At 40.1% G+C, this 25,535-nt stretch overlaps 1 protein-coding gene across 1 annotated transcript in view; it reads right to left on the reverse strand.

Annotated features, from left to right (window-relative positions):
- The window catches only part of SH3KBP1 (SH3 domain containing kinase binding protein 1), a 209,237-nt gene extending 185,605 nt beyond the window's left edge, over nt 1-23,632 (reverse strand). Inside the window, exons 1-3 of the mRNA XM_086482058.1 lie at nt 23,553-23,632; nt 23,329-23,393; nt 22,522-22,679 (exon numbers count right to left, since the gene is read on the reverse strand). Of these exons, the coding sequence (XP_086338184.1) occupies nt 22,522-22,679; nt 23,329-23,393; nt 23,553-23,632 (303 nt within the window). The remainder of the gene's footprint in view (nt 1-22,521; nt 22,680-23,328; nt 23,394-23,552) is intronic.
- Between the last annotated feature and the right edge of the window lie 1,903 nt (nt 23,633-25,535).

Below are 25,535 nucleotides of genomic sequence, written 5' to 3' on the forward strand. Positions count from 1 at the left end.
GAAGGGAGAGGATACTTTACTTCATTGACCCCTTCTAACTAGCGCGATAAGATCCACAGCCTTCTAACACTAGCTCATCTTACCCTCTGTCCCAGGGACAGAAAATTTTATACCTGGTTTCTCATATGTTCAAGTTGGCATCACAGGCATGACATGAAACTATATCCTCCAGTTTCAGGACTGTAATGTTGTGCACAAGCACACAAAACTTTCTTTATAATTAAGTTTGAATTTTTGGCCTGGAAATGCAATCTTTTGGAATGACTGAATGCCAGAGACTGCTTCCTTGTCCTGATAAAGCAGTACCCATTACAGAATCCATTCCTCCAGTTTCACTAGTGGTCATTTTCCTCAGGGTGCAGATGCACAACCTGCTGCTTCACACAAGAAGGAGCCCTGTGAAGGGCTCCGACAGGATCCCCGTGGCCTGTACCTACCAGGATGCTCAGGAACTGGACTGTGAGCAAGGTTGCTACACCTGCTTTTGAGCACATTCCCAGTCATCCTCTGAAGACCGAAACAGATTCAGACCAAAGAAAGCGCAAGCGTAACTGCTGCCATTCCGCAATGGGGATGAATTTCATAAAAAGTAACATTTTTCAGAGTAACTAAAAAAATCAGGTTCACTCTGTTAAACACAACACAATACCTGCTTTGTACCCATGCTATGTATGTTCCTGCTAATAGAGACACAGATACTTCCTCTGAAAATAAAACAGCTACTCTGGTACCTGAGAAGGATTTTGTTCAAGAAGTGTAATAAATCCTTAATGTTTCTGCAAAGACTCAAAAGCCCTTTCTAAAGAGTGTAAAAAGAAAAAAAGTATGGAGATGATGAGCCCCAGCTATACGCTTAAAAATTCCAGCACCATTTCAGGAATTAATGAAAAAAGTTTCCCTAACACTTCCTCTCATTTTTTTTTAACATTGGTAAGATAAATCCACACAGCATAAGACATTATAAATCCACTGAGACAAATATTCCCTGAGGTATGTGCTGCATAATAACTGTAGTGGAAGCTATGCCAGTAACTAATTAAATTTATGCCTCAGGCTTTAGCAATGTCAATGCATCTATTCCAGATTCATTCTGCTTCTAAAAAGCAAGTAGATCATTTTCTTCATTAACTCTGTCATGCTAAAAAAAAAAAATAAATGAAAAAAATGATTACTTAACTAAAGATCTTTTAAAGTAGAAATACAATGTGGAGAAAATGTGTTTGATATGACAGGCTATCATGTTCAGGTGGAACTTCCTGTGCTCCAGTTTGTGCCCGTTGTCCACTGTCCTGTCACTGGGCACCACTGAGGAGAGCCTGGCCACATCCCCTTAACACTCATCCTTTAGATATTTATAAGTGTTAATAAGGTCCCCTCTCAGTCTTCTGTTCTCCAGGCTAAACAGACCCAGGTGTCTCAGCCTTTCCTCATAAGAGAGATGCTCCAGTCCCCTCATCATCATCATATTTGAATAAACATGGTATAGTAAAGCTTCATGCTCTTGTGAGTCAGCTGGGCATCCCACCTGAGTAGGCAGAAACTCCTTTTTTCCTTACAAGAAATGAAGGAGTAAGGAAAAGAGCTTCGCTCTTGACAAAAGGTAGCCTCTAACAGTTTGTACAGAAAACAAGATTCTCATCCAAGATGATCACTGTTGTACTATATGATGAATTTTACCACCTCAAGAGGCATTATGCTGCATTCTTTGAGCTGCAAAAGTCTTCTAGGTTAGGTTATTTGTGACTGTAAAGTACAGCAGAAGTTACTCTTCCCATTTCAGCAGAATGGCAATAAAACTGATATAGAAAAAGCTTCTGCAATAAACTGCTGCAGACTTTACCTCACCCTTGTTGCTTTTGTCAGCATCTTCTCAAGAAAAGATGGCAGTCTCATTTCCTTCCACAGTTCTTGTTACAAGGTTTCTAAGAAGGCAGCAAAATGATGACACTACCTCTTCTTTTTAACTGCAGTAGAATTCAGCAGGACAGTCTATTCGCAGCTGTTGGTCATTTCAGCTGTTGCAACTCCACTTTAAAGGGTAGTTTCCATATTAAGCAGCATTTTCTACTTTACCAAAAGCTCTAGTTCATCCACAAGCTCCATAAAGCTAACAGAGCAGATCCTCTGATCACACTACTTACATGATCGTTTTAGGGATTCATACAAACAAGTTGTTGTTTGAATCATTCATGTTTTACTAAAAAGAAAAAAAAACAATCAAACATCTGAAACTCAAATGAGAAACATATTGTCATTAACTGGCTTTGCTTTTGGCATGCTACTCTGAAAACAGACAACTAGATGTTATTTCTCCTTGCATCAGATCGTGCTTGAATTTATGCAAACACTGAGCAAGCGGTGCAAGTTCACAAAGAATGAAACTGCTGTTTGCCATCTGCACTGGTAGTGTTGTACTGCAGAATGTTAAGCTTTATTTAGCATCTTTTATGCTCGCCGTCAACAAATAGTATTAACTGGACCGGTTAAATGCTGGTGTCAGAGAAGCCACTTAAGCAGCATTAAACAGCTAGCAAAAGTTCAGAGTGAACATCCTTCTTGAATGTTCAGATCTGTTTTACTGTAAGCAAATACCAAAGGTATAACTAAAGGTTTTAGAGGCAAAGCTACATAAATGCATGAACATTTTTCAATAACGCAGTCATTAATTTGGTATTAGCCAGGTATTCAGGAGAAAGAAGGCTAGATTAGCGCAGGTGTTCAGTTCTCAACACGCAGAGTACTTGCAGCCTAAGGCCTGAAGTATTTATAATTAGCTGTGGAACGAAGGCATACTGAGTTGCTCTAGCGCAGAGATCCGTCAGCTTAACAAGAAATGTTTCCAGTAGGTTCCAAGGGTACCATCGGCAGAGATGCCTACCCAAAACTTAGTTAAGTTAGTCATAACTAACTCTGATCTTCAGAGGCAATCAAGGAAGATGATCTAAATACCACTCTTGCCACAGAGGGGGAAAGAGAATTCAGAATGACTCTCAGTCTCTGCAAAGGTAACAGATGCAAGGGCTACCTTCTGCTAACCTACCTTCATACAACAAAACAGGTTTTACTGATTCAACTTTAAAAGTTTTGTCCTTAGACAATTAGAATTAATTCTTATTAATATCATTTAAAAGAGTAAGGCTTCAAGAAAGAAAATTACAATAAACAAAGCCCATAATTATGTCATTTTAAGTCACAACAGTGGTCCATGCAGTTTGCACTGTTTTCTGCTCCTGTTCAGAGACTGCAAGAAAACTCAAGAGTACGGTCTGGAGATAGGAGAGACACACACATGTACAGAGCCATATAATGAAATATTCAAGCAAAAGCACAACTTGAAGAAAATGCATCTTATTATTGGCAATAGGCAGTGCAATCCAAAGGGAGACATATAATAGGCTACATGAGCTTTGGATCAAATCCATGAAGCTAATACCACAAACCACCAATAATAAAAAAATTCTGTAAAACAAAGCTATGTAAAGTAAGTGTTGTGAGAAGCCATGAGCATCTGTCAAAAGTGAAACCCAAAAGCCAAAACAAAACCAGAGGAACCGATTTTGCTTACACTATTGACTGCAGTTTTAAAGGAGGCTAATTGGGGGAAATCAATACAAAGTCACCATGGCACATTTAAAGACACTATAGGACAAAAATCTTACAAACACAGCTGTCTGTCTTTGCCAGTAGACACTGCCACAGAATATAATTTTTTAATGCAAGATCTCTTCACAACTTCTAGTAAACCTTACTGTTCTCTGTACAAATAGACAGAGGGCCCTACCGGGTGGCTCCTAAGAGCCATTCTGCTTAACCTCAGCACTCTGGTTCTTAACTTCCTCCGTAACCCCTCAACTCTCACTCGCCTTGCCACTTTGTCTTACTAGTAAACCTCTGTGAAACAGGTGGAGTAGAGATGTTTACAGACACTGTTTATGGTCTGCAGAGGAAACCACAGGGCCATGCTTATTAACAGGGGCGATAACTGAAGAAGAAGATGCAAGAAAAACCACCCCAAAAAACCCCAAAAGAAAACAAACGGAAGCACAGCAGAGGTTATGTTGGGTTTGAACATTACTCTGCATTTCCTCCAGTCCACTTTCATCTTACCATTGGTTTTTGTTTTTTTTTACACCACTTACATTTTTCAGCATATTACATGGGCTATGGTGCCCTATCCAAACCTTTTAACCCCAACCATAAATTCACTCTCTTTCAACCACCCCTCTCAAATTCAGCCCTTATTAGTAATTCAACAGAAATCTTAACACTGCATGCTGTTCTTTTTCATCCTTTTATTTTTTTTTTTTATTTCTACATATTTTAACAGTGGTCATGAGTTTTAACTCTTCAGAACAGCAAGCATCCCCCAGTCACTACAATATTCTCCCTCAACTTCTTTACCATAATTTCACTGTTCCTCTATTTTCCCTGACTTAAATCTAATACCAACCTAATATCAATTCTCACAAGTCTGTCCTAGGTTTACAAATCCAAGAGGCAAATTTTCCATTTCCAAAAGTAATCTAGATAATTCTTTATCTTGGCCTGGCTTCTGCCAAGTGCCATTGAACTCAGGGACAGAACTCTACTGCAAGATTTTTTGCTTTCTGTACTTCCCTCACACAGGTACAACACATTTAGAATATAGCTGCTGAAAATGAATTTTACTTCAAGACAGAACAGGCTGCTCAAATGCTCTAATCTGAAAAGACCTTGTTCACACAAAGGCTCTATCTTAACAGAGCCCTCTGTGAATGACAACAGAGGAGTGTGATTCATTTAGCAGCCAAACTATTTCAATCGTTCTGCAAAGGCATATAAAGCCTCATACACATGACAACTTTTGTCTTCCACAATCGTTTTTCTCTTCCCTTTCACTCAATCATTTTCCCTCTAAATTATTAAATCCTTCTTTCCTCTTGTTACAGTTTGGGAATTCTTTGACTGTAAGAACTCATAAGAGAAGTTTATAATTAGCAGTAAAAGAAAGAGGGTTGTATAGAAAAGATGGCTTTATGGGAACTGTGAAATGGAGGCTATTTCAGGTAACCAAAACACCTGGTGCTCACTTCAGTGCATGACTTGTTCAAAGAAGCTCATCTCAGTCTGCATCCTGCTTACCAGACAGCATGCAGATGGTTCACTGGCTGACAGTTAAAGTCCACAAATTAACAAACACAGGCACACAATCAAGCCAGTAAAAAGCAATTTTGGAGAAAAGACCAAACTATATGTCTAGTAGCTAATGAGAAAAGAGCAAGCTTGATGGCATGAACAAATCCAAAATAATCATTAATGTACAGCTCTAAAAAAACCCAATCTTATAACAAGATGAGTTTCAGAGAAAGTTGTAGGAATTCAGACTACCTAGAAAAAGATATTAAAAGTTACTATGTTTTTCAAAACAACATGCAGATTTTCCTTCTCACATAGCTTTGAATCCATTTGACAAATATAAGGTCCATGAACTGATTTCAAGGTTACTGAAAATGAAAGGAAATTATTAGATGGATAACGGATGAGTCGAAGTCAATATATAGTGCAATACTGAAGCTTAATCTGGAATACTGTGTATCATTCTTTATGCTGTCGAGTCTGTCCAACATGGGATCATGTGCTGTAAGTAAATACAGAGAACTGCTGCTAGTATTCTCAAGAGAATGACAGCCTACCTTACATCAGTACCTAAAGCAAAGAGAAGACCTTCAATGGCTGTTGAAAAACAAAGAGCAAATAGGATTGATGAAACACCATGGGGAAAAAACAAAAAGCCATCTTAACTCACAAGGAGAGTGCTTGCACAACAGCGTGTGATAAAAACTGGCCATTAATAAGTTTAGGATAAAGTGTAAAGAAATGTTTCTAACCACGAGAGCAAAGAGACTCTCAGGCAGCATTCACTGGGCACAGCAACAACACAATGAAGCTTCATAAACGCGAAATACGGGGCCTGCAAGAGTAAGGGGACAGGAACTACGAACTAAGAGATGTTTTCCAAACTCATCTCATGCTCTTGCGCTCTCATTCATAAAGGAATCCATATCATAGACACATACACATCCATGTTAAGCAGACACTTCCCCCCACCCCTGAGTAATCTGAAGCTACTCAGAGTAACATCTCTGCCTCTTGTGGTTGATTAATATTCTGACACTCGTCCTTTCTTGTACACAAGTTTTTCCAGCAGTTCCCTCCAAGCACTCTCCTCTCTTGATTCTTTTACATCAGACAATCCTTGCATTCATACTGCTGTCTTTCACAGAATGTGGATACTCTTCTCTCCGTAGCCGCCTACTTTGAGGAAGGGTTACTTATGACTTGTTACAAGTTAACAACTCACCTCTTCACAGTTAAAGGTCCCTTCAGAAGTCGTGGGACATGGGGAGAAAGAAGGAGGGAGGGAAAGCAATACACATAAAAGCATGGCCTACAGAAAGCTAGGATTAAAAAAAAAAAAAAAAAAACAAAAAAACCCACACCAAAAAACAAAAAAACCCAACTAAAAGGCATCGGAGTTCACTCAGCCTATTCAAATGCTTCAAGAATTGCAATTTCATAACCTCCTTCTTTATTCTTGGCATAAGTGCATGTGTGTGTAAGCAGTGGGAAAGGCATCATATTTTTAACTGGAGTGTGAAAAATGCTGCTCATTGAAAGAGAAAATATGTAGTTATAATTAGAAATGGAAACTAAAACCACACTTCACTTGCTTATACAGAAAAGGCATCACTTGTTCACAAGATACAGCCTCTAGATGGGCCCAGAGTCTTATCCTCCATATTTCAACCAACACTCCTGTTTACTACTCCAAAGTTGAGTGATCCCTATACAGCCAAAGTACTGTGATCAAACTAATTGTTTTTACAGATTTGCAGAATGGCTAAGGCAGGAAGGCACCTCTGGAGATCGCCTAACCCAATCCCTGGCTCAGAGCAGGGTCAGTGAGAGCAGGATACTCAAGGCTGTGTCCAGTTGGCTTTTAATTACATCCAAGGGTGAAGGCTCCACATCTCTGGACAACCTGTTCCAGCATTTGACCGGCCTCACAATACAACGTTTTTCTTACGCTTAAACAGATTTTCCTGTATTTCAATTCGTGCCCATTGCATCTCCTTCTTTCACAGTCTACTGCCAAGAAGAGTCTAGCTCCACTTTCTTTACTCCATCACATCATGTATTCAGACACATCAATAACATCACCCTAAGCTTTCTCTTCTCCAGGCTGAACAGTCCCATCTCTCTCAGACTCTCCTCATATGCCAGATGGTCTAATGCCCCAACTGTCTTCATGGTCCTTCACTGGACTCACTCCAGTATCTCCATTCTCTCTCTTGTATAGGATAACCCAGAACCAGACACAGCACTCCAGATGTGCATCACCAGAAAAGAGGAGAAAGATCACATCTCTCCACCTGCTCACAATGCTCTGCCTAATGCAGCTCAGGAAGCGAGAAGCTGCCTTTGCCACAAGCATACATTGCTGCCTCATAGTCTACTTGGTGTCCACCAGGATCCCTGGGTCCTTCTCACCAAAGCTGCTTTCCAGCCATTCAGCCCCAGTCTGTACTGGTGCCTGGGGACACTGCTCTCCACGTGGAGAGGAATTCTGCTGATCACAACCCTTTGAGCCTGGTACTTCAGCCAGTTTTTAATCCACCTCATTGTCTGCTTACCTGGTCTGCACTACACCAGTTTGTTAATGAGGATGACATGAGAGACAGTGTCAAAAGCTTTGCTGAAGTCAACACAAATAGCATCCACTGCCCTCCCCTCCTCCACCAAGTCAGTGATCTCATTGTAGAAGAATACGTGATCGGGTCAGACATGACTTCCCCTCCATAAATCCATGCAGACTACTCCCAACCAGCTTCTTGTCCTTCATGTGTTTGGAAATGGCTTCCAGAAGGTCAATGTGAGGCTTGAGTTCCCCAAATTCTCCTTCTTTTCCTTCCTGAAAACATGAACAACTTTTGCTTTCTGCTAGTCCCCAGCAGCCTCCCTCAAGGTTCCTTCTGAGAAAATCAATTTTCCATCTGGAACTAATCTCCTCTGATACTTTCTTCTGGGTTAGGCATTATAGCAGATCTGTCTACTCTACCTTTATAATGTATGAATGAAAATAACACTTTTTTTTTCAGATAATGGGCTGGGTTTCAGCAATGATGGAAAGAGGGGAGAATGCTTTCTACTCTGGAAGCAAATATGACTTAGAATTACTGAATGACATGTCACAGAATAAAACAGGTCTCCCAAAACCAAAAGACTGCAAACAAAGTTATCTTTACTTTTGCAGTCAATCGTAACACAGACCAAGTATCCACGTGAGGACAAGGAGAAGAAATGAAGCCATGTAAGACATAACCATTCAAGCAATTCCAACACTCATTCTTAGACAGCCATGATTAACTAAAATGCCACCTTTCAGATTAAAATGTATTCTTTAGAACATATATACATCCTGTCAGCCACAATAAAAGTGACCTTATATTATATATAATAGCATCCAACCTTCCTGTGGGGAACTATGCTATTACAGAGTTTTTGGCAAGAACAATAATCTGCCCACACTAACCTTTAACACAAGGCAGTGTGGCAGAATTGATACCTGAGAAGTTACCTTTCCTAAATTCGGGTATACACGTTATGCTGAACAACTTCTGAGAACAGTTTCCAGCAGGTTAAGCTGGAAACAGCAAAAGCAAGGAAACGGTACAGGCTAGGAGCAGGGTGTGAACATGGTGCTAGAGAAGCTCCCATGTAATCCACCATGTTGTTGGCAGATATTAGAGCACTGCTTTTTCCAACACTGTCAGAGATGTCTGAATTTACATGGTTTGTCCTGTGCCTGTTTCTGTCATGTCTTTTCCTATTTATTTTGCTTCTCTCCTGATCAAACTTGTGCTTCCTCAAACTTTGCTTAGTCACACCATCCTTACTGCTTGCATGAAAGCAGTCTTCAACAGTACAAGCTGCACAGCTTTTCTCTCTGCACGTAAGTGCACCCAGCAGAGAGGAGCTGCAAGGCAACACACCACTAAACACAACTTCAGCTTTGTGCTAGCATAGCTATCATTTCTGCAGTACACGGAAATGCTTCGTTAACATTTTAAACAATGCCATTTAGTGCCCTTGCTACACTTCCTGTCATGGTCCGTATAGTGGAGTTAGCTTACTATCAGTTCATCTTAAAGAAGCTTTTCCAGATATCCTGTAGGTACCCCTTTCACTTACAAAAACACTGAAGGAACTGTTCAATCACTCCTTTCCAGTTGTTTCAACTGCTAACAGTTGAATACAAAACCACAGTTAACACTAATGTTTTATGACAAAGCAGTAGTTATTCAGATCTTAAATACTGTCCTAGTATCTTGCACAACTTACACCTCTGCCATTATTCCAGCCCTTTCACTTTAAAATAAAATCTGGATAATAACCACCCTCTGTCTCTTCCACTCATAGAATTCAAACCTTACACTTCTCTTCTGTCTTCCGAGAGTGAAGAAAATGTATCCAGTAGAGAGGCAGGTGGCTAGTAACTATATCAAAGAGCAGCTACATTAACTAAGGGGCATAGCTGTAAATTCCTTGGAGAGAAGGGGGGGGGGAAAAAAAAAAAAAGAAAGAAAGATACAAAAGGGGAAGGGAAAAAAGGAAGAGACTACATTGCAACAATGTGCTACATATGTCAGAAACAACCAAAGTGGAATTTCCTAAAACAGTACCTATTTGCAGACTTCTGATAGCATAGCTGGAGCAGGAAGACTGGCAGGTGTGATTTGTAACTGAACAGGCAGAAGCCCCTACCACTGACTTAATTAAACTAGCTCAACTAGTTTAACTGATTGAGCTTCTACTGGTACAGCCTGTTTGCTTGCTGTACACAGTTTTACTAGATGGCCCTGAAGCAAAGCTTCACAGCAGAAGCTCTCTGGCAATAATTAAACTAACACTCTCATAACCATGAAACAACAGTGGTACAGACAGAGTAAAAGAGATGCAAGTTCCTATCCTAAGTGAGGCTACTCATCCATAATGTTTACAAAGAACAATTTGGTTTTGCATTATCTTATGCTATGTATTTTTGCAGCAGATAAGATTTACACCATAGTATGTCCTCACTGAAAGGCACACACATTCAAAGTGAAAGAAAAAAATATTTTAAGTGGCCACTGTTAACAAAAATCAAAAGTCAAGGAGCTCATTTGGTGGCACCAAACGATCTTTACCAGACAAATACTACTAAGTTGATACATATTTTTTTGCACACCTAGAAAAGCACTTGTAGTAATCACTCTGTATTTTCATGGAATCATTACCTGTGACACCTTTTCACAAGCCCTGTTTATGTGCATTTGCCTGAGAGTAGCAGGAACGCAAAAACTTACTACTTCGAGGTGAAGTTCAATAAAACGATGGTATCAGTATAACCACACCACGGCAGTAATAACAACACTGTTTCAAGTTCAGGTCTACTCTTCTATTATGTATCATGCTCCAATGATGCAAACTTCCCTTTTCGCTCAAGCAGTCTAAACAGCTAATATTAATTGGCCTTAACCAAAAATAATTGCCTGTAGCCAGTATTTATCTTTAATTTTGTTCCTTGTCACCAGATCTGATGAGGGGATATTGAGTCTGGGAGCCTAGTCAATTTTTCCAACAATGAAATCTAGTAGGAGATAGTAATTTAGCCTATCCCTGTAAAACTTGTTTTCACTTTATGAACATCTGAAGACATCAGCAGGAAACAAATATATCTGTTAGCACTCATTAGCAAATGCTGCTGGTGTCGGTCGCTAAAACTCAGATCCCATCTCCCTGTCTGTCCCTCCACGTACATTCTTCAATGGCAGGAGCTGAATTGCTTATTTTAGTACAGACAGGATCAAAGGCATGACCGAGAAAGCCTCCACTAATATAACCAGTCTTCAAATAAAAAACACCCTCTAACATAGCTACAATAAATATTTTCTCTCATTCTTTATAGTGCTCAGTGTCATGGAGCTGCAATTTGACAGCAGAAGGACACGGTACAGGGACTGGAGAAGCAGGTTACCAACACATTACAAGGAACTCCAGGAATGAGCAAGGAAGCCCTGAAGGAGTTCTTCAACCCTGTAACTTGCACACCCAGTTTCAGCTTCATGAGAAAATAAACCCACACACGAGCTGCCGGGTGGGGTAGTGGGAAGAGAAGGGCAGCTTCTAATGGAAACACATGAACCTTAGGAAAAAAACTACTGGGGAGTGGAGTATATTCACTTTAAAGAGATCACACAAAAATTACCCCTTTCTAAATATCTGAATACTCACTAAAGAAACAATGAAAAAGCAAAAATCCCAGCACAAAGAAATGGGTTCAGTATTACAGAGTGTCACTGCAAGTGTCACCAAGGTTCAGAAGGGTGAGCAACACATATTCTACTTCCTTGTAAAAACTGTTTCAGATATAAAAGATCAGCATTATACAACTGATTAGTGGAGGAAAAAAGGTTGAATTAATGAATAAGACCAGAGAATACATTTCCTTTCTTCTCCTCCATTTTGCAAAATAAAAGTCCCTTTTAAAATAATTTCTGATACTTTAACTTTTATGTTCTGGTTTTAGACCTAGTGTTTATTTCTGCATACCACACACATGTTATGCGTGTCTACTACGTGCACACATGTGTATTGCTGGAAACATTTTGAAAGGGATTGTATTTTTTAAAAAGAGGTTTTATTTTACAGTTTAATGTGGCATACCTCTCCGTCCACTTACTCAACATTTTCCTCTGATGACCACCAGCCAGTTTGCCTAAATTCTCTAAAAAATTTTCACATTGTCTGAAAGGCTGCAAAAGTTCCAGTTGCCCACTAAAACCATGTGGGCTGACAATATAGAAATTGGGAAGTTTTCCACACAGAACTGCAGAGCAAATGAGGACTATGAAACACAGTGCTCAGTCCTGCAAGAACTGGTGCATGTAAGCAGTCGTGTCCTCCTATTCGTTCCATCAACTTCAGTGAACTACTTGTACAGGCAATTTATTTCTGCACAATAGTTTTTAAAGGGTTGACCCTCAGCTGTTTGTTAAAGAGGTTTCAAAGTGCATATGATCCTTCCTTCTGTAGGGAAAAATACTGGAGATCTCTCATAGCAAACTAACACAAATCCCAACTCCTTTCAGGACTTCAGTTTAGCTTTAGCACTCCGTACATTTACAAAACATCAGTAACAAACCAGGTTTTGGTTTTGAATTAACCGTCCTTGCTGGTGACAATCTGTTCATGAGAACTGATCAACACAAATTCACAACCATAGGCCTTCAGGTGCTTTCAGTTTGAAAGTACAGATCCCACAGAGTCAAAGAAAGGTGAATAGATAACAGTACACCACAGAGCATTATGAATCGACTGAAGATAACAAAATGAAGAAGCTGTGTGGGAACAGAGGAAAACAACTGAGCATATGCCCTTTTGTACATGCACATCGGTACATTTCAGGTAGTTCCACTTACAAATACTTTTTTCCGGGAAACAAATTGCACAGAAAATATTCAACTAAATTTTAGAAGTAGACTCCTCTAAAATTAAAGTGAAGCATTAAAAAATTTGACAAAAGCTACATTGAGACATGTATGTAGCTTTTTGGTAGGTGAGTTTTAGATATATTTTTATTCAAGATAGTTAACATGGTAGTTCTGAATTACGGGCATCTTTCTGTCTGTATTTCTCTAATTCAGCCCCGGAAGGAGAATAATTCAGGTCATCTTAGAAGGACTTTTAAAGGAGGAACAGGTTACATTTTGTCTTCGTGCTTGATAGTTTTTATGCTTCCCTGATGTCCCATGGCTCAATTATATTGTACTAAGATTTGCATCTTACCTTCTTCTATCTATAGTTATTAGGCACTCATTGAGCCAGTGATTTGGCAAATGCTGACAACAGTCGACAAACCACGTCTCTGAAATGCCACAGCCACGTAACGCAGACATGACAGCAACATGCAGTAAAGATGGGCAGTCTGCTCACATGCTGGTAGGGTCCTCCCTGGCAGGGGGCAGCATGATAAGGAAGCTTGGGGTGAGGGAACAAGAACCAAAAAACCCCTTCAAGCAACCAAAAAGCTGACAAACACAGGTGGCAAGAGAAAAGCTGGATGACACGATGCTCTTGCCTCCAAGTAGGAAGAGAATCATTTTCAGCCAAAAAGATAAAAAGGAGTTTCATTTCCTTTGTGCTATCAATTAATAAGTAAATACTGACAGATAAATCAGACCGTCCAAAACTTACCTAAGCATGTCTAAAAGGGAAAAGAAGGCTTAGCTAAGCTGGTTATCATGAACCAGCCAACATAACAGCAATAACTTCTAATGATAAACAATCATGAAAGTTATGAAAGAAGTTTCTGGTTTAGGGACAGTTTCTGTTGGAAGGGTGGTTTTGATCAGTGTTATTGATAATACTGGCCTATAGCCTATGGGAAGGCAAATGCAAGTTCTCTGGAAGAAAGAGTACTAAAGGGACCTGGGGGTCCTGGTGGACAGCAGGATGACCATGAGCCAGCAATGGGTCCTCATGGCCAAGAAGGCCAATGGCATCCTGGGGTGTATTAGAAGGGCTGTGGTCAGTGGGTCGAGAGAGGTTCTCCTCCCCCTCTACTCTGCCCTGGTGAGACCCCATCTGGAATAGTGTGTCCAGTTCTGGGCCCCTCAGTTCAAGAAGGACAGGGAACTGCTTCAAAGACTCCAGCGCAGAGCCACAAAGATGATTAAGGGGGTGGAACATCTCCCTTCTGATGAAAGGCTGAGGGAGCTGGGTCTCTTTAGCTTGGAGAAGACTGAGGGGTGACCTCATTAATGTTTTAAAACACGTAAATGGCAAGTGTCAGGAGGATGCAGCCGAGCTCTTCTCGGTGATGGCCAGTGACAGGACAAGGGGCAACGGGTGCAAGCTGGAGCACAGGAGGTTCCATATTAACATAAGGAAAAACTTTTGCACTATGAGGGTGACAGAGCACTGGAACAGCCTGCCCAGAGAGGTTGTGGAGACTCCTTCTCTGGAGACATTCAAAACCCATCTGGATGCATTCCTGTGTGATCTACTCTAGGTGGTCCTGCTCTGGCAGGGGGGTTGGACTAGATGGTCTTTCAAGGTCCCTTCCAACCCCTAACATTCTGTGATTCTGTGAAAGGGTGCAGTGAGGCCCCATGCAGTAGGAAATGGAGATGTCAAGGTTTTTGAAGCAGCAGATAAATACACGCGCGCACAGTTTTGAATGACTTGTGATGCATTTATTTCTCTCAATATTCCCAGGGGAAAAAAAAAAAAAAAAAAAGCAGTAAAAGCAGAAGTCATTACCACCTTCTGTAAAAATGACAGATTTGCCTTGTTGCTTCTCCCTGGGTGAGAGTTACCAACGTTATTTTTAAAAGTGTATGCTCTACTTGTTTCTTGCCTTCCATCCCCCACCACCTCCCATCACAACCATCAGCATTAAGTATCACAGAAGGAGGAGTCTGAAGTCAGAGTGAGTAAATAATTTATCCTATTACATGATGGTAGTTTACTTGCACCTTCGTCTTTTCCAAGGGTAACCGAATTACTACAGTGCCTATATATAAATGATAATATGTTTCATATGGCTGTAACAGAGCCAAAAAATGAGGATTAAGAGACTCACATATACTCATCTCGTTCCAACTCTGAAGAGAACAACATGTGCTGACCATAAACCTAAACTGCTCTAATATACTCTTACTCTGTCATATTATAATTTTACTAAGAGTGCCAGTGAAATTCTAGTAGAGTAAATAATTAGGTGACAGCAGGAAATGGGGGACCCTTTAAGGACTCTGTCTCCACCATCAGCTTCCCAAATAGTTCCCAAAATATTCTAGAAGGTAATTGCAGCACTTAACAGACACTGAATACAAAGAGACCTAACTAGTCAAATACTACTTCCAATAGCAAATAACACAAATAGTTTGCCATTCCAGTTGACATGCACTTTATAAAAGCATGAAAGCTGTTACACGAAAGTTGCTAAATGGTCTACACACGATATTTCAGAAAAAACAGCACTTCTGTTCATAGAAGTAAAACCCAAAACCAACAAAGAAAAAAAAGAAAAAATCAACACCACTAAACAACCCCTCCACATACGCACATATACTTACTGTTAATAAATTACAGTATTTGATCAGGACAAGAATATTCAGAAGTAAACAGTATCATTACATCATTACAGCAGCCGTTAGAACAACCAGTCTTACAATCCCTGATAGCTTTCTTTTTCCACATGTCCGTCTTGCTCTCATCTTCATTCTTACCGTTAGTGTTACTTAACATTTAAGTAATATAAACGGAAAGACAATCAGTAGGTGTAGTCCGGATACAGGCTAGGTTGTTCTAATGGAGTAAATGGAGCATTTGGCAGACTAAGCAAGCACAACTCTTCACGATTACTATTATTAAAAGCTGTAGTTACACCACAGACATCCAGAATACTGTTTCTCTTATACCCTTTTTTTTGCAAACAAACGTTAAAAACATCAAAATCAGATGCTTCCTCAAGTTGAGAGAAGCCATCTAAGGGCTATGTAATTAAATTGCAAGAAAGGTGAAAATATCAACAAGTATTCTCACATCAGCTTCAAACAGCAGCAGGACTGAACTGCAATTCAATTTCTAGGAGCTTGTGTTTTCTGTTACTGTGTTTTAAGAATTCTAACGAGGTTTTTGGACCTGTCAGGAAAAGTCTGATGCACAGCTGTACTCTCTGTAAATCCAAAACTGTAGAAGTACAGTTTGCAAGAGATTTGTATGCATACGCTTATAAGCACCTCTACAGATTTTACCTACAGAGAAGAGTTTCTCACACCAGCTTGCTCCAACAGTAAACAGTTGCCAGAACAAGTCTAAAAATGAATTGGACCAAAATACATGGATTACTAACATACCCACCCACATAAACAAGCTACAGAGGAAATAAAGACATCCGGAGCTTGGAAAGTTGCAAAGGAAAAAAAAAAAAACCTGAAAGAAACTGGAAGAGAAGGTATAAGGTCAGGACACTTTCTCTTTGCCTCCCTATCTTTTAGAACTAGGTTGGAGAAACACTGTCCATCTCCTAATCCTGCCAATTCTACAAATCCTTATGGAACTACTTTAAGAGGCTATTGCCAAAATTACATTGACTTCCCTGTGTTAACACACATTTCCAAATAATAATATGTAAACATAAGCTCAAAAGAAATTTAAGCTGCTTTAAGAATTATAATGTTACAGCTCCAAATAAGTTACATCTTTGAAAATACAACTTCTAGATAGCACATTCAGTCCTTGTTTCAATCTCTGGTTAGGTTCTCCTCCTCCTCATGGCCTGGAGCCTCAAGAAGGGAAAAAAAAAAAAGCAGCATTTAGTTTCCTTTTTAGCGTAATGTTTTTTATTATTATTTAAAAGTTAAACAACAGTGTATTTTAAACAGAAATACTCTGCTGGAGTTTTCTTAAGAATACAAAAGACAAATCTGAGCAAAAAAAAGCAAATAATTGAACCTCCTTAGTATACAGGAGCATATATCTCCTCAATTTATACTACCTACACTGAGAGTTCAGCTCTATCAGCTAAGCAATATTATGTGTATTTAAATAAGAATGTCTTTCTATGTTTTTTTAATCAGCAATTACAATGCATATTAAAGAATGAAACCAAATACATTTTGTTTCCAAACTCCTAAATTTTCACCAGTTCTATCAATATAGAAGTACAATTATGCCACTGCCTTTTCAGAAGGTTACTTTTTACTAATAGCTTGTTGCAATATAAAGTACTAGTCACTAAAAGCTAATAAAAACCTTACACTGAAGCTTCACATTACCATGTGTCCACTGCCTGACTGCTGCATGCATTTAAAACCCTTTTGCCTTTGGGTAGTTCACAAAATGTTCACACACTTGTTCCCGCAAAACATCCAACAGCTGACAGCCCCCAACAGAAACGCTTCTTTCCTCTGTTCCACACCCCCACATGCCCCCAAGTAACCCCCCTCTCAAAGCCTATCAAAACATATCCAACAAGCTGAGCACCACAGGACGGCCAACACCACGCTTGCCCCCGTGACAAACGTACGGGATCCATTCTGCTGACTGCAATGAGCACAGCACCCTTCCCATCCGGCTGAGAATATCACCGGTTCCCTTGGCAAGGAATGGGAAAGAGCCAATGTCACTGCCAGGGAGTCTCACATCACTTCCAGGCCAAACACCCAGGGCAGCTGCCTCACTGCGAGCTCCCCCACCTTCTCTGAAGCCAGACAAACAGGTTGAGGCACGACATTATTTGTAATCATGCCTTGGGCATCCAGGACAGCCCAGAGTGCTGCTGCTGCTCTGTGCTGAATTCCCTTAGAAGAGTGAACGCTGCCAAGTCAGAGACTATTAACTGGTACAAGACCATCCTGGTAGATCTGTGTCTTTGTGGGAGAGATGGGATGGGAGAGGGAGAAAGATTTCATTTTACTAGTTTCGCTTTCACCATTGTATAAGGAATAACAGCAGCAATAATAAATAATAAAAATCAGCGATGCTGTGTATCTCTCCACAAAATCTTAACTGCTGTTGACAGGAAAAAAAAAAAGCCCAGAGACAACATTTTCACATGACAGAACCTACCTGAAAGTTTCTTTCACCAATTATATTATCTCGTAATTTCACCATAACGATAACGAGTTTAATGCCCATACCCAGAACTCAGAATTAGAAACTAGTACTCCTGGCTCTCATTCCCAAGACAACATAACAGTTAGGATAGAATCACAGAATTGTTTAAGTTGGAAAAGACCTTTAAGATCATTGAGTCCAACCATTAACCCAGCACTGCCAAGTCCACCACTAAACCTACAACCTAATACATTTCCTAAGAACAAATACACAGAGAGTATTCTAGTAAGATATCCAATAATAATTAAAAAAACCCTCAGTAAATGAATTGCAAGTTCCTGCCAAGTATGTAAAAAAACCCCATAATAATTCACTGACCCATAAATCAAGTTATCTTTTCAGGTAAGAACAAAAAAATAACACTGCTTTCCCTAGTCTGTATGTAACCTCAGTGCCTCGGCAGACGCCACAACTTCCAGAAGTGGCTACTTAGGCAGAGGGGGCCCAACCTCAATTAATAGTAATCAGAGTACTCAGGGGAGCAGTGAAGGCAACACCAACCTATAAGCCCCAAAGCAAAGGCAGGCACAGCGGTATCAGAGAGTGCAGTGGCAAAGCAGGAGGGAAGGACAACAGGAGGGGTACCAAGCAGCAGCTGGAGAGCCGGGGAGGCAGAAAGTACTGCAGGAACCAAAGTGTTCTGAGACATGGGGAATATTCTCTTTTCCCTCCCTGTGAGCCAAGCTACGGCTGTAAAGGGCCCCTGCATGTGCCCAGGCACAGTCTTATGAAAGCTTTTAGGAAAGCGCTAATAGGGATTGTGAGGGGGAAGCTGTAACAGGCCAAGGATCTCAGCAGGGAATCACCCTGTTTTTCACTCACAAACCCCTGCAACCTCTGGCTGGTTGTACAGATTAAGACGGACAAAACACATAGGGAAGAAAAACCAGTGACAAGCACAGATAAAGATCTCCACCATATACCTATGATTCAGCCTGAACACCCCGACATCCTACAACTAATGTGCACTACTTTAAGATGGTATTCTGCTTGTATAACAACGAATCCAGGTTGCTGTTCTGACCCGAGGCAGCAGAACAGTTACACGAAGTCCCTGTCCTGTTTCATTGATTCTAAAACCCAAACTGTACACTGCAGTTTCAAGAGTAACTACCACTACACTTCTTGATAATTTTAAAATAAATTTACCTCCCCATTTCTGCTAGCAATATCCGCAAGTCCTCTGGAGTACAGACAAGCCTCAAGGTTGTCACATACAGCAAATTCAGCTTACCAGTATAACGCTATCCGATCCCACACACAATAGACTTGGTAAATTAAAACCGGCAAGCATGGCTCTGCACCACAATTTCCTGCTTTCTACATCTTCATCTGCTATCAGCAAAATCAAACTCTCATATGCTGCCACACTTACAAACAGTTTTACACTGCAGAGCATGGTTAGACAAGGAATTTGTTAACATAAGACCAGAAAAAAATCAAAAGCCTCCCATCTCTCTCCTAATGGCATTTTAAAAAACCACCCTAATATACTATGCACCATCCACATTTACTTTATTTTCTGGTTATAAAAGTAAGGATTTTGAATTTCAAGTTGAAGTTTTCAAAGCAGAGAGATATCGAAAACCAACTTTATACCATGCAAATGAACAACACTGCCATCACGCCTGCTACCTCATCTTTTTCAACTGCATAACCGAGGAGTAAAACAGACAACCAGGAACAGTACATAATTCTCCACTAAATACTTCTATTTCTCTACCTGAAAAACTGAAAGAAAACCAAAAAAGAAGACAACCAGATACACATTTCATACATTTCTTAGAATGAATTCAGCACCAGCATCTCTAACAAAAGTAGGTATCTACAAAGGCTGACAAATTAGATTTTAAAGAGGGACCAAAGAATTTTCTCATATTTAGACAAACTTCTCCCACAACATCTTTCAAGTGACCATAGCTGCAAACTAATAGGCAGTGAAAACAGAAAAAGAAAAGAAATTTCAAATACCTTTCCTGTTACACCTTGCATTTAAATTGCAGAGCGTAAGAAAGGTATGAATCTGTGGGGTTTTGTGTCTATGTATAAAAACACAAAATTCAGAGCAGTTGTTTTGCAGATTCAAGAACAGGAAGCACCTCTGATAGAACTTCACAGTGAAAGTCCCCTGAAAAAAAATAACTGCACAGGTACTGTATTCTTATCATTGCTACCTCCCCTTTCCTCTTTCTTTCTCACATCTGTCTTCAGACAACCCCTCCTCAATGGTCTCCTTATTTGCATTTATTCTGTGAAACTTAAAACCACTTTTGCTACAGGCAACTCTCAAAGTCTTTTCCACATTCACAACCTAGTAATCTCTCGAAAAATATTTTAATTTTCTTAAGTAACACTTCATATTAATGTCTTTTCATAAATATTCCAATATACTGCTTTTCCCTAATTTTTCCATTTCTGATTTGTACATCTTTTCTTCCAAAGTCTTTTCTCTTCAAACTGCACTTCCAGAAGCTATGCACAAATGGTAACAGAGACACTCAGGACTCTACTGTGTTAATTCAGTGGTTTCAATTCAGCCTAAACATGCAATTGTTGCAAAACTCAACAGTTTCTTTGGAATGTCATCATGAATTTAGTTGAGAGAAAAATCACATCACAGGAATTTCCATGAGAAATTATTCCTTCCACTTGAAGGTAGAATGCAAAATACCTCAAGAATTTCATTAGTGATTTTTACCTCTGAGTAATTTTCTTAAGTAACTACTCTTACAACCAATTCGGATAAGCAATGGGATTTTGGAGTTGCATTCAACTCCACCACTCATCTGTAGCACCCCTTTTTGCCTGCCTCTCGACTACTTTGCTGATGCAGCAGAATAGCAATGAGGCATGAATCGATTGCTGGTGAGCTCAACCCGGCATGCACTTGTTAAAAACTTTTCTCTAACTGAAAGAGAAATGTTACAATGACTTATAATCTTAATGGACAGAACGATTACGCTCAACAAGCTTTCTAATGAGACTGCTGTTATGTCTGACTATAGCTCTCTAGTTACAAAGACATTTACACAATAGAAACTGAAGAAAAAGAAAGGTTTTCACTGAAGATATTCACAAACTAACTTTCAGGAAGTTTGTATCTTCCACTCCACATTACCTAATTTAGAGAGGGTATGCTCAATTATGTAAAACATATTTGACTTTGCATTCAAGCTGAGAAAGAGGAAGAATATAATGCAGTTTTTAGCTCTTTAGAAAACAGCCCTGGATGCTGATTTTAAAAAAAAAAAAAAAGGGCAGGGGGCAAAGACCAGGTAGTAGTATTTTATGAGAACACAAAATCCAAAACATTTATTGTTGTTTTAGAACTTTCTATTGAGAAAAAGCTATTTATTTTCCAATTACGTGACAGGATGTCACAGTTTGATGTCATTTTGGAAAGAAGAGGCCTTAAAAATTATCTACTAAGTGGGAGAACTTGCAAACCTTTGTACTTAACTATAATATTTTCATAACAGAAATTCATAGGCCCCATTTATTTAGAACACTAAACACACCACCTCCTAAAATCAGCAGCAGATTTCAAGTATCAGCCAGGAGAAGGCTTAGAAGAAGTCTGCCTGCTTTTGTCCCACAGAACTTCACAGTTCATCGACGTTCAAGTAGAAAAATATCATCACTACACATTAAGCCTCAAAATAGTTTCTTCCCCCTGCCCCAAACTGTGGATTTTCAGAGGTTAACAAGAAACAGGGCATCCATTTTCCTCCTCCACTCCCTTTCATCTGATTGAGGCTGTTACTTCCTCCTAATCATTGCTGCTTAACAGACATAGAGCTGTTCTTTCTTCTTGGCAATGACAAGGACAAGGATTAGGATGTGAGTATGTTTGTCCCCACAGGAACACCTGAGGCTCCCATTTCCCCTCACCCACCCCTGCTACCGGGTTCAGTAAGTTTGCCACCAAACCACTTCCCCGAATTACCTCGACATATACAGCGTTATTGAAGCAAAATAAATTACTTCATTACACGCGTATGTCTAAACACAAAACAGGCTCACACAGTTAGAAGAAGAAACAGAAGAAGGAAAAAAAGATACTTGGAAAGGGTAAAGTCCCAAAGATTCTCTGAAGCGGTTGTAACTGATTAATATAAAACCTATTTATGTAATTTATTGTAATTCTTGCTCTCTTTTCCAAAGCGGAGAGCCAAGTTTATGGAGGTTTATAGAAACGAACAGCCTAGGTCTGCAATGACAAATGAAGGAGGCCCAGAGGTACTAATAGCTAGTCTTATATGTGCAGACATATGTGCACAAACACAGATGCCCAGTAAAAAAGATAAATATATAATATAAACTTTGAATGGCTTTCCTAAAATCAGTATTACTGCAAGTTATTTGGTACATTACAGAAAACAGGAAGTAATGGTTTGGGTTGTTTGGGGTTTTTTTAAGTTTTTATAGGCAACTGTTGGGAAAAATCCACATTCACAAAAATGTTCTATAAAACCTAAGAAAGCACTCTGGAGAAGAAGTAGCAGTTACAGAGAAGAGAAAATATTGCAAATGCCATGACATATAAGCTGTTTTAGAATAAGCACTTTGTTCCCAGACTACACAGTCAAACATAATCACTGAATGGCAGAAAAATGTAGAGGTAGCTACTTTTATTTTCAGGATTGTCTTTGCAAAGAAAGTAATCTTTTCTAGCCTCAATAGAACATTGTATTGCAATATATTATGGGTTTGGATGTAATAAATATTATGATACAAAGGCTGATATTTAGCCTGAACAGCACAGTACACAAAACGTATACACACGACACAAGAACAGTTCCACTTTGTACTCACTCTTACAAAGTTGTCAGGGAACAAACCTCTTCTGCCTTTGAGCTGTCCTTCCCACCAGCCTCCATCATCTTTCTTGATATTGGTGATTATGTCACCTACAGTAATCGTCAGCTCATCATCATGTTGAGCTTTGTAATCGAACTCCACTATCGCCTCCACTAAAAGAGAAACACACATATGCATAATTATTGACTACATTTAAGTTTCCATGCCTTTGAAAGGAATAAGAAAACACCAATCCCATTATATATTCTCAGTAACAGTGGTAACATTTTGTGGGTAACTGCTACGAGAGGCCAAAGGAAAAAAAAACCCACAACAAAAAAAAACCAACAAATCAGGAATACTGCTCATGGTTAAGGCAACAAATGGCTTGCATTTTTCTTTACTGTTTAAAGGAAATCAATTTGTGATGCTTCAGCAGTATCTACTCTGACAGCATTACAGAGTTTATTTATTGAACAACATTTTAGCTTTTGTTCACGAGACTTCTGAAGCACTTTGTTTCAGGAAAGGTTCTCAAATTCCTAAGCATCCCAAACCACTGTACTTACTTTGCTAAATACATCACTATTAACCTAAGGAGTATTTAACAAGAATTATTTGCATCATGCTGCGTTTCACTGTTGTTTATACAGAAATGCAAAGCTTTGCTGCATGAACATGCTCTTGCAGGGTTTCACCAAAGGGAGAGAAACTTACTTTCACTTGTGATTACGCATCAGAGGATCTGAAGATTAAATACTCCTACTGCTCTGAATGTCTGTTATCAGACAGAGGTGCGTTATAAGCTTGCTACCATTATACGGTGTATCTTTGTCTTTTCCTCAGAGCACTCCCCATCCCTTGAAACCATAGACACAACAAAGGCTCTGTAGAGAATTATTGAAGTCATAAAGACAGAAAAATTCCTTTGAACAATCAAAAATAAGAGACCTGGGGTATTCAAATACAGAAGCCATAGTTCTATTTAGTGGTTCATCAAATCTCTACTAGGAGAGCCAGGCTGGCAAGCTTAAGGATAGCCATACTTGTAAAGATTTACTCTTGTTTTCTTCAGTGGAAAATCACACCCCGGGATGTTCCACCAAACATTTAGCACTTCAACCATCGAACCACTGAAATGAGAACTAGTAATAGGCATCAGTTTTCTGCACAAATGACTGCGCTATGTAAACCCTGCAAGATCTGGCCTGCAAACAGGCAATACAGCTCACAAAGCAAAGCTAACCACTACACCACAGACAGCAAAAAGGTTCTGCCTAAATAACAAGCCCTGCAGACTAAGTTGAATTAAGCTGACAGGAAAGCAGAGTTATTCCCTTCCACCTCCAAAATGTCACACAGTCATAATGCTGAACATCTACCTCTCTCCCCCAGAGCCTGCAAGTCATAGCTAAAAGAGCGTTCTGACTTTCAGATACCTCCCAGACACAAGGCCATGGCTGATAACGCTCATCTATTGCTTCTTCTATAAAGCCCAAAACCATTATAAAACCAGATCACAAGAGGCCTGCTTAACTACACAATGAACAGCAAAAGAGAAAGAGTGGCACTGCACATTACAAGCTGACATGCAAACAGAACTTGAAAAATTTGCCACTGAAACTTAACTGAAAAATCAGTCATTCAGGCCGGGAGGGACTCAGGTCTCTAGTTTCGGTTCCTGTTCAAAGCAGGACCAGCTCTGAGGTCAAACCCGGTTGCTCAGGGCTTTGTCCACATGGGTCTTGAAAATCTACAAGGACAGAGGTAGGCTGCAGAGGGGAACCTGCTCCACTGCTCTCTCTCTGCAGTCCATTGGAACCTTTCTTGTTTCTGTTTACATCCGTTGGTCTTGTTGTCCCACCATGCACTGCTGTGAAGAGCCTGATCCCATCTTCTTGATAACCTCCCTGTAGGTATTGTAAGGCTGTTATTAGGACCTCCTGTTTTCTCTTCTCCAAGCCAGACAACCAGAGTTCCTCTAGCCTCAGATGCCTCCACTCTTTAGCACATGAACTGTTCCACCAATTTGGTATCAACCACACTCTAGAGGAGAATGCACTCCACTGCCTTCTCAAGTAACTGGTAAAGATGTTAAACAGAACAGATCCCAAGACAGCCCCTGCTTGTACTCCATTTATCTTGCAAGTAGAGTACAACTCATTAACCACTACCCAAATCACGCAACACTTGAGGTTGGAAGGCACCTCTGTAGACTAAAACCCCTCATTCAAAGCAGAGACAAGAGTTACATTTGCTTTCTTCCAGTCTTATGGAACCTCCACCAATCATGACGACCTTTCAAAGACTATGAAGAGTGGCCTCCCAATATCAGTCAGCTCTCTCAGCACATAACCCACCAAGGCCATGGCTTTGCGCAGGTCCAGTTTGTTTAAATACGCCCTAACCTGGCTTTCCTCCACTGAGGGTAGCTCTGCCTTGCCCTGGGCTTTCACACTCATTTCAGCGGCTTGGGAATGCTGAAGACCAGTATTACTATTAAAAACTGAGCTGAGTAAGGCATTAAGTACCTCTGTGACAAGGCCCTCATTCCCATTCAGCAGCAGGCCCTCACTTTTCCTAGTTTTCTTCTTGCTGCTCTTGTACCCATACAAGCCTTTCCTGTCTTTTACGTCAGTACTGGTTTTGGCTGGGATAGACGTGATTTTCTTCATAGCAGCTCACATGGTGCTATGTTTTGAATTTGTGATTGAAACAGTGTTGGTAACACCCAGATGTTTTAGCTATTGCTGAAGGGTGACTACACAGCCTCAAGGCCTTTTCTGTTTCTCACACTGCCGTGACAGCGAGTAGGCTAGGGGCATGAGAACCTGGGAGGGGACACAGGCAGGACAGCTGACCCCAACTGATCAAAGGGATATTCCATACCATACGATAGTGGGCTCAGCAATGAAAGCTGGGGGAAGAAGGAGGAAGGGGGTACATTTGGAGTTATGGCACTCGTCTTCCCGAGCAACCATTACACTTGATGAAGCCCTACCTTCCTAGAGATGGTATAGCATCCACCT

Source organism: Leptosomus discolor, chromosome 1, assembly GCF_034619465.1.
Source record: "Leptosomus discolor isolate bLepDis1 chromosome 1, bLepDis1.hap2, whole genome shotgun sequence".
Lineage (NCBI taxonomy): Eukaryota > Metazoa > Chordata > Aves > Leptosomiformes > Leptosomidae > Leptosomus > Leptosomus discolor.